Raw genomic sequence first — 19758 nt, 5'->3', positions numbered from 1 at the left:
GCAGTCAAAAAAGAAAGAGAAATTAAAAAAAAAATTCAAATTGGAAAAGAAGAGGTAAAACTGTCACCATCTGCAGATGACATGACACTATATTTGCTTCCCTGGTAGCTCAGCTGGTAAAAAATTTGCTCACAATGTAGGAGACCTGTGTTTGACCACTGGGTTGGGAAAATCCCCTGGAGAAGGAAACAGCTACCCACTCCAGTATTCTTCCAGGAGAATTCCATGGACTATATAGTCCATCGGGTCACAGAGTCGGACATGACTGAGAGATTTTCACTTTCATACATAGAAAACCCTAAAGATGCTACCAGAAAACTTCTAGAGCACATCAGTGAATGTGGTAAAGTTGTAGGATACAAAATTAACACACAGAAATCTATTGCATTTCCATACATTTACAATGGAAGATCAGAAAGATAAATTAAGGAAACAATTTCACTTACCATCACATCACAAAGATGAAAATATCTAGAAAGAGACTTAAGGAGGCAAAAGACCTATATTCTGAAAATGGTAAGACACTGATGAAAGAAACTCAAGATGACACAAACAGGTGGAAAGATATACCATGTTCCTGAACTGGAAGAATTAATGTTAAAACAACTCCCTAAACAAGGCAATTTACAGATTCACTTTGGAGTACAGTATGAAGATTCCTTAAAAACTAAAACTAGAGCTATCATATGCTCCTGCAATCCCACTCCTGGGCATATATCTGAAGAAAACCATAATTTATAAAAGACACATGCATCCCAATCTTCATCACAGCACTATTTACAACAGCTAAGACATGGAAGCAACCTAAATGTCCACGAACAGATGAATGGATCAAGAATATGTTGCATATATATATTTACTCAGTTATAAAAAAAAAGAACAAAATAATGCCACTTGCAGCAACATGGATAGACCTAGAGATAACCATACTAAGAAAAGTAACCCAGACAGAGGAAGACAAATATCACAGGATATCACTTATAAGTGGAATCTAAAAAAAAAAGATACAAATGAACTTATCTACAAAACAGAAATAGACCCACAGACATAGAAAACAAACTTACAGTTACCAAAGTTGAAAGTGGGGAGGGATAAATTAGGAAGTTGGGATTAACATATACGCACTACTATATGCTTCCCAAGTGGCTCAGGGTAAAGAATCTAGCTGTTAATGCAGGAGCCACAGGAAACATGGGTTCAATCCCTGGGTGGGAAAGATTCCCTGGAGGAGGAAATGGCAACCCACTCCAGTATTCTTGCCTGGAAAATTCCATGGACAGAGGAGTCTGGTGGGCTACGGTCCATGTGGGTCACAAAGAATCAGACGGACATGACTGAGTGACTGAGCACCCATGCACTATTATATACAAAGTGAATAACCAATAAGAACCTCCTGGATAGCCCAGAGAACTATACTCAATACTTTGTAATAACTGGAACTTCTTGGTGGTCCAGGGGTTAAGAATCCACCTTGCAATGCAGGAGATATCGGTCTGATCCCTGGTCTGGGAACTAAGGTCACATAAGCTGTAGAGCAACTAACCCTGCATGCTGCTACTACTGAGTGCGTGTGCTCCAGAGCCCATATGAAGAACACACGTGCCACAACTAGAGAGTCCATGGCCTCAACGAAAGATCCCACATGATCAGTGAAGATCTTGTGTGCTTCCAAATAAATATATAAACTAATACTTCCAGTGTTCTTGCCTGGAGAATCCCAGGGACGGTAGCCTGGTGGGCTGCCGTCTATGGGGTCGCTCAGAGTCGGACATGACTGAAGCGACTTAGCAGCAGCAGCAGCATAAAGAAAAACATTAAAAAAAAAAAACTAATGCCATCACTTCACGACAAATAGATGGGAAAAAATAGGAAACGTGACAGACTTCCTTTTCTTGAGCTTTAAAATCACCGTAGACAGTGACTGCAGCCATGAAATTAAAAGATGCTTGTTTGGATGGCACTACTGACACAATGGACAAGAGTTTGAGCAAACTCTGGGAGATAGTGAAAGACAGCAAAGCCTGGTGTGCTGCAGTCCACAGGATCACAAAGAATTGGAGAGGACTGAGCTACTGAACAATAATAATAAAGGAAAAAATTTAAATAATATATTATTAAGCCACTATGCTGTATACCTGAAACACAACATTGTAAATCAACTATACTTCAATTAAAAAATAAGTAAATAAAATTTTTAAAAATTAAAATTTGCTAAAAAAATAATCATTTGCAATACTTTGAAAAATAATCCTAGGATCAACAAGACTATCGAAAATCACAATTTCATATGAAATCAAATAATCTGATCACTGTGTGAAGAGATGAATTACTCAATGATCACATGAACCAAAAACAGGAATCTACAAATGAACTATCCTTTACAGCTTGTCAGTAACAAGCAGAAGCAAATATTACGCACACATACACCTCATCTACCTTATCAGAACTCCAAAATGTTTCTCGTAAGCAAGTGTTAAAATATTCTTAAGGTGTAGGTTCCTTATATTAAAAACTTTTAAAAGAATAATTATAAATACTAAGTTATTCCAGTATTTGAAAACTTTATATCATTTGTTGGCATATCACAACTATCAAAATAATAAAATTTAATTTAAAAAACCTCACCTGAACTGGATCAAGTTCTTCCTTGGTGTCTAGTCTTTGATGGTATATACTAACAAAAATAAAATTTTAAGGTTAAAAATATAGATGGCATTAAATTGACCATCTTTATATATCTATTTAAAATTCATACTGTTATATACAAATACATGAAAACATATGGAACTCTAAGTAACTCTATTCATTCCAGATCATAATATTATTGAGTTTTCTAAAAATTATATTGTTATAAGAGAGAGATTTTATGATAAAGTCAAACTATGTGTACAAAAAACTTAGTATGGACATTTGGTCGTTTGATAAATGTCTCAATAGTTTAATGATATTATAGCAGCTGAACAAACAAAAACTGGAGCTATTATAGAAGGATAAATCCTCTGTATATCTTCCAGTGAGTAAAACGGTAAAACAATAATGACCATTTAAATAATATATAATGATATATGATGCTATAATATATATTATATATTAATGTAATATACATCAGATAGATACATTAATATAACCTAGCTAAAACCTACTTGTTTTCTATATCATCAATGCAGAGTTTAGATGGTACACAGTTAGGTGACACTGGAAGTTCTATATCATGCTTTCTTAGGGGCATTTTTATGCCTTTATTCATATTCACGTGCATTGGTTTTCTCACAGTTTCTAGAATGAAAAAATACATAATTTATAAAAAATCAAAAGAAAAATAACATCTTTTTAAAGCATCATTTGATATACTATGTTCATTAAAGAAATGCACGTTTTAGAAATTTACTGAAACCACCTGTATTCTATGTATGCTAGAAAACATTACAATACTATCTCAGATATTTTGAATCATTCTTTTTACTTTATCATCTTATATACTCCTCTTGAAAGGAGTTCTACTAAATCCCTTCTACTTTTTTCTTCCTCTAATACATCCTTGAAACCCAGACCATATCAGATATTGTCTTACACATTCTCATAGCACTATATAGGTTCTCTATTAATACACTTACCATCCTTTGTTGTTTGTGATCAACTCTATTTCCCTCACTAGATTTTTTAAATTTATAGAAGCAGAATCTTTGTGTCTCTTTATAGAAAAAGTCTCTTTTTCTGTCTGTTCAGTACTTGTAACAACTTTTCTTTTCTGGGAAATGTTTTTTACACATGCATCAACTATACAGTTCTAGTGGAGACTTTCTACCATCTTATAAAACCCTGCCTTTTGGTAAAAATAATTGGTGAAGGGGTAGACATCTAACCCAAGAAGAATTAAGAACTGTTCCCTCTGGTTAGGAGTAATTGTTCCAGTGCTAAGACCTGGGGGTAAGGCAATGCTCCTTCAGTGGAATTTTCAGAAGTTCAGGACCAGTGAAACATCTCTCAGTATTTCTCTAATGGCAAAACTAGGAGAGATGAGCAATGTTAGTTTTTTAAGGTAATGTTTTATGCCCCAGTGATGAAGGCAATCTGAGAGAATGAAGCTAATATCTGAAGTGAGAAAAAATCTTGATTGAATTCAAAGCCTCTGATTCAAGCAGTTTCTGAAGCCCAGCTGCACCACTGCCCTTCCTTTTAGTTAAGTACCTTGGTCCTTTCAAGGCTGCTGTAACTGGATGCCATAGACTGGGTAGATTATGAACAACAGAAATTTATTTCTCAGTCTGGAGGCTGGGATGTCCAAGATGAGATGCTGGCAAATCTGGTGTCTGGTGAGGGCCTGCTTCCTGTTTCTCAGACAACCATCTTCTCCCTGTGCTCTTAGATGGTAGAAAGGGAGAAAGAGCTCTCTGGGGTTTCGTTGTTATTGCTGTTCAGTCACTAAGTTGTGTTCAACTCTTTGCAACCCCATGGATTGCAGCATGCCAAGCTTCTCTGTCCTTCACTATTTCAGACTTTGCTCAGATTCATGTCCATTGAGTTGGTGATGCTATCTAACCATCTCATCCTCTGCTGCCTTTTTCTCCTTTTGCCCTCAATCTTTCCCAGCATCTGTCTTTTCCAATGACTTGGTTCTTCACAAAGTATTGGAGCTTCAGCTTCAACATCAGTCCTTCCAAAGAATATTCAGGGTTGATTTCCATTAGGAGTGACTTATTTGAATGTATCAATTCTCCGGCACTCTGCACTCTTTACATCTAGCTCTCACATCAGCACATGACTACTGAAAAAACCATAGCTTTGACTATATACATACCTTTGTTGGTAAAGTGACACCTCTGCTTTTTAATATGCTGTCTAGGTTTCTCATAGCTTTCCTTCCAAGGAGCAATGCCGGGAGCCAGTGTGAGGAACTCCGCCCGTGGCAAAGGTCATGAGGAAGGAGGCTCAGCATACGCAAAGGCAGGATCGAGCCTCAGAAGACCTCCATTCCCGAGCATCTACCCCCCAAAACCAGAGTCTGCCTGCTTTACTGTGTTATGCTTTCCACCTACTCTTCTGACATTAACAGGGGGCTGTCCCTCCACCACCTTTTTCTGGAAAAAGTTAATTTAGAGCTTTTAGATAATAAATCTCCTGGGCATAATATGAGTGTTTCAATCCAAAAACCCCTCTGATGGCTTTCTAGCCTGCCTGCCGGACTCTTACAGCTGTGCATGTGATTGTTTGTGGCCCCCCAACCGCAAGAGGCACAGGAAGCTTAAAACATCCTAGGAATGTAGGGGCTTCCGAGGAGTCAAAATCATTAGAACAGGACTGATTAAGGGTTTCATTTGTTGAGCCAATACTTGCTGCCAAGTTTTCATATCTTTTATTTGTAGATATAGTTGGTATATAGAAAAAACAGGTAGTAGGCCTGGTATTAGCAACATTAGATCTTTGAGTTAAGTACTTTCTTTGTTATAACCCACTGCACCTTTGTTCTACAGGAATGTAACTTTATTTAGTACTTTGAGAGTGATGCAGATTAAAGAAAAAAACACTTCAAGGGAAAAAGAGTTTTCTGGTTGATAGACATTTATCTAGGAAGAGAGCCATAAAAATGTTAACAGGCCTCTTGGCCAGAAGATAATGTAAACCACCTGAGACCTTTTGTATACGGGAAGGTATGCAAAAAGAAAGCCTGGTCTCAATAAGGGTCAGGACTGCTGCCCCTGCGTAACTCTGCACATTCCATTATTTCTTTATGTACAACTTGGGGTACATAAGCTGCTTTTGAAAATAAAGTTGTGGGTCTGGCACCAATGCTTGGCTCCCTCATGTCGTTCTTTTCTCCCTTTTCTGGCTAAATTCCCAACCGGAGCATGGAGGCTCACCGTGTCTACTTATTTCCCCTGGCTTCTGAGACCCACGCAAGAGGGAGCCCAAGGCAGGGCACACTCCACTATTCAAGCGGGCACTGGTGGCCTACGTAGACGGTGCAAGTTCCTTGTCTTGGAACTTTATTGGTTTTCTACGTAAACCAAGTTATTCAGCCCCCTTTCTCCACTAATTTTCCTACTACACTATCTTTCCTAATCTCTCTTTATATTTCTAAATAAATAAGTTTTCCTTGCCGACTCCATCTCCACTTCGAATTACCCTGGATCCACCAGGGCTGGATCCCGGCAGAGCAAGTGTCTTTTAATTTCATGGCTGCAGTCACTGTCCACAGTGATTTAGGAGCCCAAGAAAAGAAAATCTGTCACTGTGTCTACTTTCTACCCTCTATTCGCCATGAAGTGATGGAACTGGGTGCCATGATCTTCATTTTTTGAATGTTGAGGTTTAAGCCAGCTTTTACACTCTCCTCTTTCACCCTCATCAAGAGAATCTTTAGTTCCTCTTCACTTTCTACCATTAGAGTGGTATCATCTGCATATCTGAGGTTGTTGATATTTCTTTAATAAGGGTACAATTGTATTCATGACAGTTCCACCCTCATGACCTAATTGCCTCCTAAAAGTCCCTCCTGAACCACTACATTACAAGTTGGAATTTCAATACATGAATTTGGACAGGAGGACACAAACATTCAGTTCATAACATTATTTGAATGTCTGTTAGTTGAGCCTTACTTATAAAGTCTTTTTTTTAAGGAGAGTAAAAATACCTCTATCCTCTACCCTTCTATACTCCCAACTGGGGCTCCTGTGACAAAAGATGGATTAACAAGAGGAAAGCATACAAACTTTATTTAATATAAGTCTTACATAGAAAACGTGATAAGAAAATGAAGACCCAAAGAACCTGAGTACTTTTACATTAGGTTTGATAAGGAATGGAAAAGTTATGGAAAATGTGATAGGACAAAAAAGGAGTATGAGCACAGTGTGTAGCAAATTGGGGAAAACAGCAGTCCTCTCCATTTAGATTCCTCTCAGTGTCCCTCTGTCTTTGAGATAAAGATGTTCCCCGGTTGAGGAACTAAGATCCTGCATGCTGCACATGGCCCAAGGGGAAAACAACAACAACAAAAAAAAACAGTAAAAACCGTCTGACTCAAAATTATAGAACTCTTAAAAGAAAATATAGCAAACATAAAGGGTAAGCTCTCTGTTCGCCATTTTGGTAATTTTTTTGCATTTTACATCAAAACAAAGGCAACTAAAGCAAAAATAAGCAACTGAGACTACATTCAACTAAAAAGCTACTGCATAGCAGAAGAAATCATTAACAAAATGAAAAGACAACCTAAGGAACGGGAGAAAGTATTTGCAAATCACATATATGATAAGGGGTTAACATCCACAATATAAATAATTCACATAACTCATTAGCAAAAAAGAAAAACTAATTTAAATATGGGCAGAGGACTTGAATAGATATTTTTCCAAAAAAGATATACAAATGGCAAGGGGTACTCAATATTGGTAATCATTAGGAAAATGCAAAGCAAAACTACAATAAGACATCTTCTCAAACCTGTCAGAAGGAATTATCAAAAAGACAAGAGATGACAAGTGCTGACAAGAATGTGGAGAAAAGGAAACACTTGTGCACTGTTGGTGGAAATGTAAATTGGTTCAGCTACTATGGAGAACAGAATGGAGGTTCCTCAAAAAATTAAAAGTAGACTAACACAAGGTTCAGCAATACCCCTTCTGGGTATATAACCAAAAGAAATGAAAAAGGATCTTGAAGACAAATCTGCACTCTCCTGTTCACTGAAGTATTATTCACAATAACCAAGATATGGAAACAACCTAAGTGTCTGTCAACGGATGAACAGATGTGGTGTATACATAAAATAGTATTCAGCCTTGAGAAAGAAGAAAATCCTGCCAATTATGACAACATGGATGGATCCTGAAAATATTATGCTAAGTGAAATAAGCCAGACAGAAAAAGACAAATACGGCATGTATCACTTACATGTGGAACCTTGAAAAAAAGGTCAAACTCATAGAAACACAGAGTAGAAAAGTGGTTTCCAGGGGCTGAGGATAAGAGAGAAGGGGAAATATGCAGAGGCTGGCAAAAGGGCACAAACTTTGAGCTGTATGATGATTAAGATCTGAAGATATAATATAAAAGGTGAGTATAGTTGATAACAATATTATATAAGTGAAGAAAGTAAAATCAGATTTACAACAAAAACTTCTATTCCTAAAGTCCACGAATTATGTATTTACTTTTACTACAGTAAAAGTTTTTTACTTGTGTAAACTGCTCTGTGGAGGGAGAAACAAAAAATGACAGAGAAAGGAAAAGGGGATACTAAGAATACTATAATCAATTTCCATCTATCATTTATGAACTCTTTTAAGCTCTCATTTTAGCACTTGTTTTAAAAATTAAGTATCAGACAAAGGTCCCTTGAGATAGAAAAAAAAAAATAGTGTGATTAAACTTTTTTATTTACTTAAAGAATAAAAGTGCAAGCCAAAATGAACTTTATTTTGAAGTATTAAGACTACTACAATTAACATCCCAAGAATGCCTGAGAAATTATTTAAGTTGTGAGACAGGAAACTAATCATTGAGACAAAGATCTTTTCAGCTCTTCCTTTTTAAATAGATTCTCTAAAATAGTATAAGATAATAAATACATTTATTTCCTGCTCTTTAGCTGAACTTTGGTAACTAACTGCCAAGACAGAATAATGTAATAATTGAAACAGCTGCACTGTAATAAGTCTAACCATACCTTATAAAATTAATTTTATATAACATTTATACAAAATAAAAATAAAAATAAATGGATTGAGGAATAAGAGATTTTAAGCAAAAATTAACAAATTTTCTTAAGCAGGCAAAACAACTTTTAAAACTTTAAAGTTTTAAAAGTTTCCTTTCCACATCCTTTGAGTTCTAAAATTACACTTATTAGAAAATTAAATCTTATAATCACACTGAAATTTAAAAAATGGTATTAGAAAAATTTACTTACCAGATGTTTTCTTCTGGGAAGATATCTGATTTACCATATACAGGTTAAGGAGGTCTAAACTGACAGTAGAATTTGTGACAGGGGATGAAACTCCCAGTAATTTCATTTTTGATTTTAACCTTTTCTTTTCAAAATATTCCTAAAATAATTAGAAAGTTACTGCAGCAACTATATGGTTTCAGGCAGAATAATAAATAATAAAAAGCAATAATGCAATAAATAAATGACAATATTTTTATATTCCTGTGACACACTTTATATGTTTACAAATGAATTAAAGTCAACCATGAAACTAGCAGTTTGCCTAAAGAGTATAAATTTCACAGCCTCCTATACTACTGGTGGTAGAAATGTGAGATAATTCTCATCTGATAGCTTCTATTTCCACTGAAATATGAGACAAGGTCATCTAATTAGTATGAAGGAAAAAAGAACAGGGTTGGGGAAGAGAGGCTTGAGGAGACAAAGGATGGTATGAAATTTTCAAAGAGTAAGAAAGTGACATGACTAGAGATCAATCCTTTAGCAAAGTGCTGTGAGTCTTTTCTTATAATGTTCAAAGAATGTTCCAAATACTTTTAAGATTTTTTTTTTAAATAGTCTGGGGACAGACTACATTCATAGATTATTTAGTATCAAGTGCCTATGTTACACACAATTCTAGGTATAGGAGATAACAGAGTAATTAAAAGTGGTAAGATCCTTTTTTATGAATATTTATTAGTGGGGTGGGAGAGGAGAACAGAATCAGTAAATTTATAAGAAAATACCAGACTTTTAAAAGAGTGATAAATAAAAGGGAATACTGAAGAAAGAGTAACTGGAAGGTGGGGAGCTATTTAGATGTAGTGATCAGAGAAAGTCAATCTAACAGATACTTTAGCTGAGACCCAAATATTGACAAGCCAGACACAAAATATCTCAAGGGAGACTATTCCAGAGAAAGGGAAGAAGAGTGGTAGAAAGAAGGTCATTGTGGTTGAAATACAATGAACAACAGGGTGAGCAGTAAAACATAAGGTCAGAGAAGCAGGCAGGATGCAGACCCTTTAGGTCCTTTTAGGCTATGGTTGCATGCGTGCTGCTCAGTCATGTCTGACTCTTTGTGACCCCATGTGTGGCCCACCTGGCTCCTCTGTCCATGGAAGGACAAGAAAAAATTTCTCAGGTAAGAATAATGGAGTGAGTTGCCATTTCCTACTCCAGGGGATCTTCCATCCCAGGGATTGAATCCACATCTTCTGCATTGGCAGCCGGATTCTTTACCACTATACCACCTGGGATTGTCAAGCTATGGTTAAATCAGATTTATTCTAAAAGCAATGAAAAGCAATTGAGGTTTTTAAGGAAATGATAAATTCTGTGTTTTTCTTTAACAAAAAATCATGCTAACAACAGTGTGAAGAACAGAATACAAAAAAAATAAAAGAAAGAGCAAAAAAATTTTTGATAAATTCAATGACATTAAAAGCGAGAACTCTCCTTCAAAGATATCATTAAGAAAGTAAGCATAAAAGCTATACTGAGTACACATATAACTGACAAAGAATTCCTGGGTATATAAAAACACAGAAAAAGATGAACAATCCAAATAAAAAATGAAAGAAATACTTGGAAATGTATCTCATGAAGCAGAAAATCTGAATGAAAAGATAGCCAGCCTCAGTAGTAATCAAGAAAAAAAAAAGGTTAAATTTACAATAAAGAATCATTTCACTGAGGTAACAAATATCCTACTTTCATCACAATCACTCCCTTAACTTTTCTTTAAATTTCACTACCTCTGAGGCTTCCCTGGTAGCTCAGTTGGTAAAGAATCTACCTGCACTGCAGGAGACCGCAGTTCAATTCCTGGGTCAGGAAGATCCGCTGGAGAAGGGATAGGCTTCCCACTCCAGTATTCTTGGGTTTCCCTGGTGGCTCAGCTGGTAAAGAATCCATCTGCAGTGTGGGAGACCTGGGTTCAATCTCTAGGTTGGGAGGATCCCCTGGAGAAGGGAAAGGCTACCCACTCCAGCATTCTGGCCTGGAGAATTCCATGGACTATGTAGCCCATGGGCTTGCAAAGAATCGGACACTACTGAGCAACTTTCACTTTCACCTCTGAACATATTTTTACTGTTTTAGGACATTTTGTAAATGAAATCTCACTGTTTGTATTTTTCTGTGTTTCTTCATTTGCTCAACATTCTGGTTTTGAGATTTATCTACAATAATTACATGCAGATGATGCATTTTCACTGCTATACCGTGGGTATACCACAAGTTGCTTACCCATTCTACTGCTCCTGGACATTTATTTGGTGCTCCCTTTTCTCTCCCCTGTACCCTGTCCTTCTTCTTCCTCTCTTTCGTCTCTCTATTTTGTTTGCTATTTAACAACAACAAAGATCCAAAGAAGCATGTACATATCTCAAGCTGCACATAAGGAAGTTTCCTTAGGATATGTATCACTTTTTTGCAAGATACATGCTCAACTTTATTATGTAATACAATCAATGCAATTATTTTTTAAAAACACTAAAAAAAGTAGGAGATAGGTTATAAGGTTACTATAGTACCCTGGGCAACAAATGATTTGGATAAGGGGCTAATAGTATTAACTGTGAGAAGTGATCAGATTTGGGATATATTGGAACTAGATGACAACAAGAATCAACAATGCTCCATAATTCTGTACCTGAGAAAAATGGGTAGCTAATTAAGCTATCTATAAGAATGGAGAACTAAAATGGTCCTCCAGTTTCACTCAGGTGAATTTATTAACCTTGGAAAAATGCTCCAAAATATCACTGTTCTTGTAACACTATGAGACACAATAAAAATATATTTTCTTTACCTTCTGCTTTCTCCTTTCCTGCTTGATCAGAACCCTGGTCCTAAAAAGGGAAGCAGGATTATTTTATAATGATTAAATAAATAGTCTCTAAAACAACTGTCATTTTATCTGAACTGAAGACTTGGAATTAAAATCTAAAAGTAGCAATAATTATTTTCTGAGAAGAAACTATAAAAATGTTCTCAAATTATTTATAAAATATATACTGTTTCACAAAATTTCCCTGGATAAAAAACCCAAGAACTAATAAAACAGACTCTAGACCTATGGTGAATAATTAAGCATAAAATAAATCAGTTATAAAAATCAAGATAAGCAGAGAAATCAGTGCATTGAAAGAATGTATCACTGAAGCACTCTTATCTGATAGCAATATTCTAGGTCAACACTGCTATTTTCTTTGCCTTTCCTTGTAATTCAATATTCTACTAAAATTAACACAGAATAGAGAGAAGATAAAAATCTATATAGGATCTAACAAAATGTTAAGCTTATTATTAGAGCAACTTCAGTTACATTAGCTACGCGTATCTGAAACCTCAGAACTTCTTTAAAACACTGCTAGTCATTATGGATGTGCTTCAGACCACATAACCTTCATGCCAAAAACTGCACTGAATCCCAATGATAATACAGCATTTAAGAGGTACAAAATATTTGCTCTATTAATAATAGTGAAATGCTATAAAACATTTATTGATAATATAAGCAAATATGCACAATGTTTCTTTTGGACATACATGAATTATGGTTTCAAATTCAATATTTAAGAATTATAAATAAAATAACAAAATGTATTCTGGTTATATGATATTATGCAATAACATGAAAATAAAATTGCTAATAATGAGTACCATATATCTTGCATCATTCTAGATACTCCAGAATCTTTACATGTAAAAACTCATTTAATCTTCATAGCAACTCTATAATGTAAGTTCTATTTTTACTCCCACTTTACTGATGAAGAAACTAAACACAGAGAGGTTAATTAATTTGTCCAAGGTCACACTGCTAATAATTGATAGAGCCAGGATTCAAATTCAAGAATTCTAGCTTTGAAATTTTAAATCAGTGCCTTCTAATTCCATCTACGCATGCTAACTGTGAATAAAGAAAGCAGTTCATTTTTCCAAATGATTTTCATAAGCTACATGAAGGACAGTTCTGAACATCCCTAGACTCTGCTGCTTACTGAACTTATTATTTAACATATTTCCCAACAGATGTCTTAAATTGATCACTTTGAGGTCACTGAAAAATAAGTCCATCTACCATGCTCCATGCTGCATCGTAAGTATACTGCTGGCATTCAAACTTTAGGAAAAAGGAAATAAATTACATTTCATTAACTCATCAAATGCTAAGGCTAGAATGGACCTTTGAGATTAGTTTATTCTCCATCATTTCAAAACTTAAAAAACTATGGCACAGAAAACTAAGTGACTTTTCAAAGTTCAGAAATATAAGAAGATGCCGTAATAAAACTTAACAATCCAGATTATAAAGAGAAAATATAAACATCAATTTTATAAGTAGTTCCACATTGTAAAGATCAATATAATTAGGGAAAAGTAAAAAACTAAATATAGTCTTCTTATGTATAAAACAAGTGAACTTATTCCAGGCTGATTTTCCATTATCCAAGACATTATCTTATGGCTTTTACCAAATTCTATGTACTAGATAATCCCCATTTCTATTTGCCTAAGAAAAAAATAATCAGGAATTCAAGACCAATTGCTAGATCAGCCTACTATCACTAAACCACAACGAAAGTAAAAAAGGATCCTGATGTATAAGTCAAAGGTAGTTTCTTAAACTAAACATGTTAGACTATTATTAAGGCAACAATGTTACCCTAAGCAGTACTCTATGTCTAAATGTTTTACTGAATACAGTCATTTTCAACTACTTACATTAAAAAAGAATATCAGTTAGGATTCATAGTTACAAGAAAGGAAAGCATCTTTGGTTAATTTAAATAGAAAATAAGTTAAAAGGAAGTTGGATAACCAGTAGATCTGCCAAAGGGCTGAGCAAGCATGTTTGACAACTGGCAGAAACAAGGAAGACTAAGCAGCTATGGTGTCACAGTCAAAATTACACCATGATTAGTCTCAAAAGGATACCACTGCAAGCACTTGTGAACACTGGACTCCATTGACTGCAGCATTTCTACTTCTAAACAATGAACCACCTCTTCTAGCATCTTCTAGCGTTACTAACCCTGAAAATTCAATCCTGTTGCAGCTCCTGCAGCTGCTTACTAGAACAGGCACCTTGCAGGCCTTATTTCTTTGGATTACTAACTTGATTCAAGGTAAAAGATAAGTGCATCAGTCCGAGCTTAGATCATATGCCAATTTACTAGTAGCAAAACAGGCTGAAAGAGGTTTTTTTTTTTTTCTTCTAGATTGTACAAAAGTAAGTAGGCTGTGCTGTGTGTGCATGCTAAGTCACTTCAGTTGTGTCTGACTCTTTGCAACCCTATGGACCATAGCCTGTCAGACTACGCTGTTCTTGGGATTCTCCAGGCAAGAATACTGACATGGGCTGTGCCTATTATCAAAATTCATAAGGTAAGAAACACCTCAGAAGTAGACAAGCTCAGATACTGGGCTGTCAAAGAGTGTAAATATTTACTAAAGAGGAAAAAAAAAGTGAAAGTGAGAGTGGCTCAGTTGTGTTCGACCCTTTGTGACCCCATGGACTATGCAGTCCATGGAATTTTCAGGCCAGAATACTCCATGGAATTCTTCAGGCCAGAATACTGGAGTGGGTGGAGCCATCCTTCTCCAGGAGATCTTCCCAACCCAGGGATTGAACCCAGGTCTTCCTCATTGCAGGTGGATTCTTTACCAGTTGAGCCACCAAGGAAGCCCAAGAATATTGGAGTAGGAAGCCCATCCCTTTTCCAGCAGATCTTATCGATCCAGGAATTGAACCAAGGTCTCCTGCATTGCAGGCAGACTCTTTACCAGCTGAGCTACCAGCGAAGCCCCATTAAAGAGATGTACAGTTAAAATAATAATCCAAAAGTGATTTTTTAATTTGGCTACATCAGGTACGTATTTGTATGTATGTACTTATATGTGTGCATGTTGGGAAGGCTCTCCTTCTCTTTATATATACATATTCCTAACAGTTGCTTCTAATGGTTTCACTTAGATTAACATTAAAATAAGACAACAAAGTTGTTTTTTTCTCCCAAGGGTTAACCAAGATTGTGTCAGACAGAAAAAAAATTTTCATCTGCCCTTCTAGGTTCTTCTGACTGGTCTAAGAATTAAGTTGACATGAGATACATTAACAGGAGAAAGGCAAACAAAAGTTTAATAACATGTATGCATGAAAGTGGTGGTTTAGTCACTCATCGTGTCTGATGCTTTGCAACCCCATGGACTGAAGCCTGGCAGGCTACTCTCTCCATGGGGATTTTCCAGGCAAGAATACTGGAGTGGGTTGCCATTTCCTTTTCCAGGGGAACTTCCTGACCTAGGGGTCGAACCCTGGTCTCCTATACTGCAGGCAGTCTCCTGCATTGCAGGCAGATTCCTTACTGACTAAGCCACCAGGGACCCAGGGAAGCCCCTCCAAGTTAGTTAGTCATGTATGACTCTTTGCAACCCGATGGACTATAACCAAGCAGGCTCTTCTGTCCATGGAATTTTTCTGGTAAGAATACTGGAGTAGGTTGCCATTTCCTTCTCCAATCATGAAAGAGACCAAGGAAAACTGAGTAATTAACCAAAATGGCTAAAGTCTTCACCTTAAATACCATCTTCACCTAAAGACAAAAAGGATATTGGGAATAGTGGTTTGGGACTTCACAGGGAGAAAGGCAATTCATATGGAAATGGAAAGCAAATGTTTGGTACGTAAATGTTTGATGGGCCATGCAGACAATGGGACACAGGTTGGAATCTGATCTGCAGGCCCTGCCAGGTTTCCCACACCACACCCAATCCATATTTGCAGATACCTCTGATGACAGCTCTGTTCTGAGAACAGACCCCCTATATGAAATATTTGCATATCTTATATCTGACAAGGAATCAATATCTAAAATATATAAGGAGCTAGGAATTCATATTACTCCATAACAAAAATGCAAATTACCCAATTTAAAAATTGGCAAAGGACTTAAATAGACATTTTTCCAAAAAAAGACATACAAATGGCCAACAGGTACATGAAAACGTGCTCAACGTAACTATCAGGAAAATGCAGATTAAAACCGCAATGATTTATCATCACATACCAGTTAGGATTACTTTTATCAGAAAGAAAAAAGATAAATGCTAGTAGTACTTCCCTGGTGATCTGGTGGCTAAGACTCCTATTGCCAACGCAGGGACCCTGGGTTCAATCTCTGGTCAGGTAAATAGATCCCACATGCATCAACTAAGAGTTTGCATGCGGCAACTTAAGATGCTGCATGCTGCAGTGAAGATCAAAGATCCTGAGGGCTGCAACTAAGGCAGGGTACAGCCAAATAAATAAATATATAAAGAAGCGTCTTTTTAAAAAGAAAGAAATGCTGGGAAGAGGAAAAGAGGGAACCCCTGTATACTGTTGCTGGCAATATAAATTGATGCTGCCACTATGGAAAACTGGAGAAGGCAACGGCAACCCACTCCAGTACTCTTGCCTGGAAAATCCCATGGACAGAGGAGCCTGGTAGGCTGCAGTACATGCGGTCACGAAGAGTCGGACACGACTGAGTAACTTCACTTTCACTTTTCACTTTCAAGCATTGGAGAAGGAAATGACAACCCACTCCAGTGTTCTTGCCTGGAGAATCCCAGGGTCAGGGGAGCCTGGTAGGCTGCCGTCTATGGGGTCGCACAGAGTTGGACACGACTGAAGCAACTTGCAGCAGCAGCAGCTATGGAAAACAGTGGAATTTCCTCACGAAATTAAAAACAAAGCTACCACATACATGATTCAGCAATCCCACTTCTGGGTATGTATTCAAGAGAAATCAGTATCTCAAAGAGACAGTTCTAGTCACATGTTCATAGCAGCATTATTCCATAAGTAAAAACAATCTAAGTGTTCATCAACCATAGTCAGAGATGAATAGATCAAGAAAATGCAGTACATTTCAATATACACAATGGAATGTCAATGAGCTTTTAAAATAAATGAAATCAGGGTCTTTCCTGGCAGTCCAGTGGTTAAGATTATGTGCTTCCAATGCAAATGGTGGAGAACTAAGATCCCACATGTGGTATGATGTGGCCAAAAAATTAAAAAGAAAAAAAAAGGTGTTTAACAAAATGAAGTTATGTCATTTGCAATAATATGGATGAGCTTGGAGGGCATTATCATAAGCAAAATAATCCAGGCAGAGAACAACAAATATCACATGGTAACAGTTATATGCAGAATCTGAAAAGAAAAAAAAAAATCAAACTCAGATTCAGAGAATAGAAAAATGTTTCCAGAAGAGTGGGAAAATAGGGAGGGAAAGCTCTCTAAAAAAGGATACAAATTTTCAGTTCAGATGACTAAGGTCTGAGGATCTAATGTATACCATGGTAAGTACAGTAGATAATGTTGTATTGCATAATTGAAATTTGCTAGGAGAGGAGAACTTAAATGTTTTCACCAAAAAATAAATCTGTGAGGTGATGGATATAGTAATTAACTTGATGAGAGGAATATTTTCACAATATACACATATATCAAATCATCATGTAGTATACTTTAAATGCCTTGTCTTTTACTTGTCACTTATAAATCAATAAAACTTGAGAGAAATAAAGTAAGATAGCAATCTTACTGTGTTTTCCAATACCCCTAAATAATAGCAGAAATGATGGATTTCATATTTGACAAAGAAGAAAGATGTCCACATAATTAAAACAGCCTGCCATTTAAAAAATATGAATACTCAGAAGTCATCTGCTTAGTTTTGCTGTTGTCCAGTCGGTAAACCATGTCTGACTCTGCGATCCCCTGGACGTCAGTGCACCAGGCTTCTCTGTTCTTCACTATCTCCTGGAGTTCGCACAAATGCGTGTCAGTTGAGCCGATGATGCCATCCAATCATTTCATTCTCTGTTGCCCTCTTCTCCTGCCCTCTTGGGAAAGACTGAGAGCATCATTTCCAATAAGTTGGCTTTTTGCATCAGGTGGCCAAAGTATTGGAGCTTCAGCTTCAGCATCAATGCTTCCAGTGATACTCAGGGTTGATTTCCTTTAGGATTGACTGGTTTGATCTCCTTGCAGTCCAAGGGACTCTCAAGAGTCTTCTCCAGTACCACATATCGAAAACATAGATTCTTCAGCACTCAACCTTCTCTATGGTCCAACTCTGACATTGGCATGACTTCTGGAAAAACCATAGCTTTGACTATATGGACATTTGCTGGTAAAGTGATAGCACTGCTTTTTGATATGCTGTCTAGGGTTGTCATAGTTTTCTTTCCAAGGAGCAAGTGTCTTCTAACTTCATGGCTGCAGTCACCATCCACAATGATTTTGGAGCCCAAAGGAATAAAAATACGTCATTGTTTCCACTTTTTTCATTTCTATTTGCCATGAAGTGATGGGACCAGATGCCACGATCTTAATTTTTTGAATGATGAGTTTTAAGTGAGTTTTTACACTCTCCTCTTTCACCCTAACCAAGAGGCTCTTTAGTTCCTCTTTGCTTTCTGCCATTAGGGTGGTATCATTTGCATATCCAAGGTTGTGGATACTGCTCCCAGAAATCTTGATTCCAGCTTGAAATTCATCCAGCCCAGCATTTGGCATGATGTACTCTGTATAGAAGTTAAATAAGTAGGGTGACAATATACAGCCTTGACTTACTCCTTTCCAAATTTTGAACCAGTCCATTAATCCACATCTGGTTCTAACTGTTGTTTCTTGACCTGCATACTAGTTTCATAGGAAACAGGTAAGGGAATACTGGTATTCCCATCTTTTTTAAGAATTTTCCATAGTTTGCTGTGATCCACACAAAGGCTTTTTCATAGTCAATGAAGCAAAAGTAGACGTTGTCTTGGAACTTCTTTGCTATTGCTATAATTCAATGAATGTTGGCAATTTGATCCCTGTGTTTTCTAAACCCAGCTTAAAATTTCTTAAAACATCTGAAATTTCTCAGTTCACATACTGCCTAGTTTGACTACAGTGATATTAAATATGTAACTAACAGCCATGATTATATTTTAAAGTCTCCTCAAGTTTATGTAAATATTCTCCAATATATTTTACTACAAAGTACAGTAAAACACAGCACTGATTCTTAGGAATTCTTAGGAGCATGACTTCCATAGCCTGTCCATTCAGATTTCAACCCTGTTTTCCATCCCTTCACTTTATATATTCTAACACCCAACTAAATTAAAATATACATTTCTCTTCTTCATATATAGATACTTCTCTCACCATATTTTTGTATTCAAAACTTTTAATACTTTATGGCTTCATTCAAATGACAGTTTTGTCATGAAATTTATATGTACTTTACATAAAATAACTTTAAGAGTATTTCTAATATTGTCTTGAAATTTTAACTACCAGAGAACTGGGAGTGGTAAAGTGGAAAAGAGGCTCATTCTTTTAACAATTATTATGCTATTCAGGAAAATGGATTTTTAAAAACACATACTGCATATTGAAACACAAACACATATTGAAACTATATCTTTCAATAAAAGTTTTAATGAACACTATTAGTTGCCATTATAGCACATAATAAAAAGAAAATCAGTAGGTCATAACGTCTTCATAAAACACTACAAGTTATCAATTCTAAGAAGCAAGAATATAGATATTTGTTACATTATTTTTGTTAAGAAAAAAACTAGAACAGGTGTAAAGAGGTTAATGGAGGGAAAGTGGGGAAAGAAGGGAATAAAAGTAAGGGAGCAAGTGAGGGAGGGGCAGAGAGAGACAGAAAGAAAAACTATGCTGAGTACAGAAATATATCAGGGCATTCTGCCCCTTGCTAGTCTTTCTAATAAGAAAATATTTAAAGCAAAAT

The 19758-nt window shown here is 36.3% G+C and overlaps 1 protein-coding gene across 1 annotated transcript in view; it reads right to left on the bottom strand.

Annotated features, from left to right (window-relative positions):
• Nucleotides 1–19758, bottom strand: part of CUNH12orf40 (chromosome unknown C12orf40 homolog) — a 95339-nt gene that overhangs the window by 62270 nt on the left and 13311 nt on the right. The window contains 4 exon segments of the mRNA XM_040233493.1: nucleotides 2626–2674; nucleotides 3144–3276; nucleotides 8915–9053; nucleotides 11754–11793. Coding sequence (XP_040089427.1) covers nucleotides 2626–2674; nucleotides 3144–3276; nucleotides 8915–9053; nucleotides 11754–11793 — 361 coding nt within the window.

This window comes from Oryx dammah, unplaced genomic scaffold, assembly GCF_014754425.2.
Source record: "Oryx dammah isolate SB20612 unplaced genomic scaffold, SCBI_Odam_1.1 HiC_scaffold_29, whole genome shotgun sequence".
Taxonomy (NCBI): domain Eukaryota; kingdom Metazoa; phylum Chordata; class Mammalia; order Artiodactyla; family Bovidae; genus Oryx; species Oryx dammah.
The sequence above is the reverse complement of the archived record's forward strand: the minus strand, read 5'-3'. Positions and strand labels throughout refer to the sequence as shown.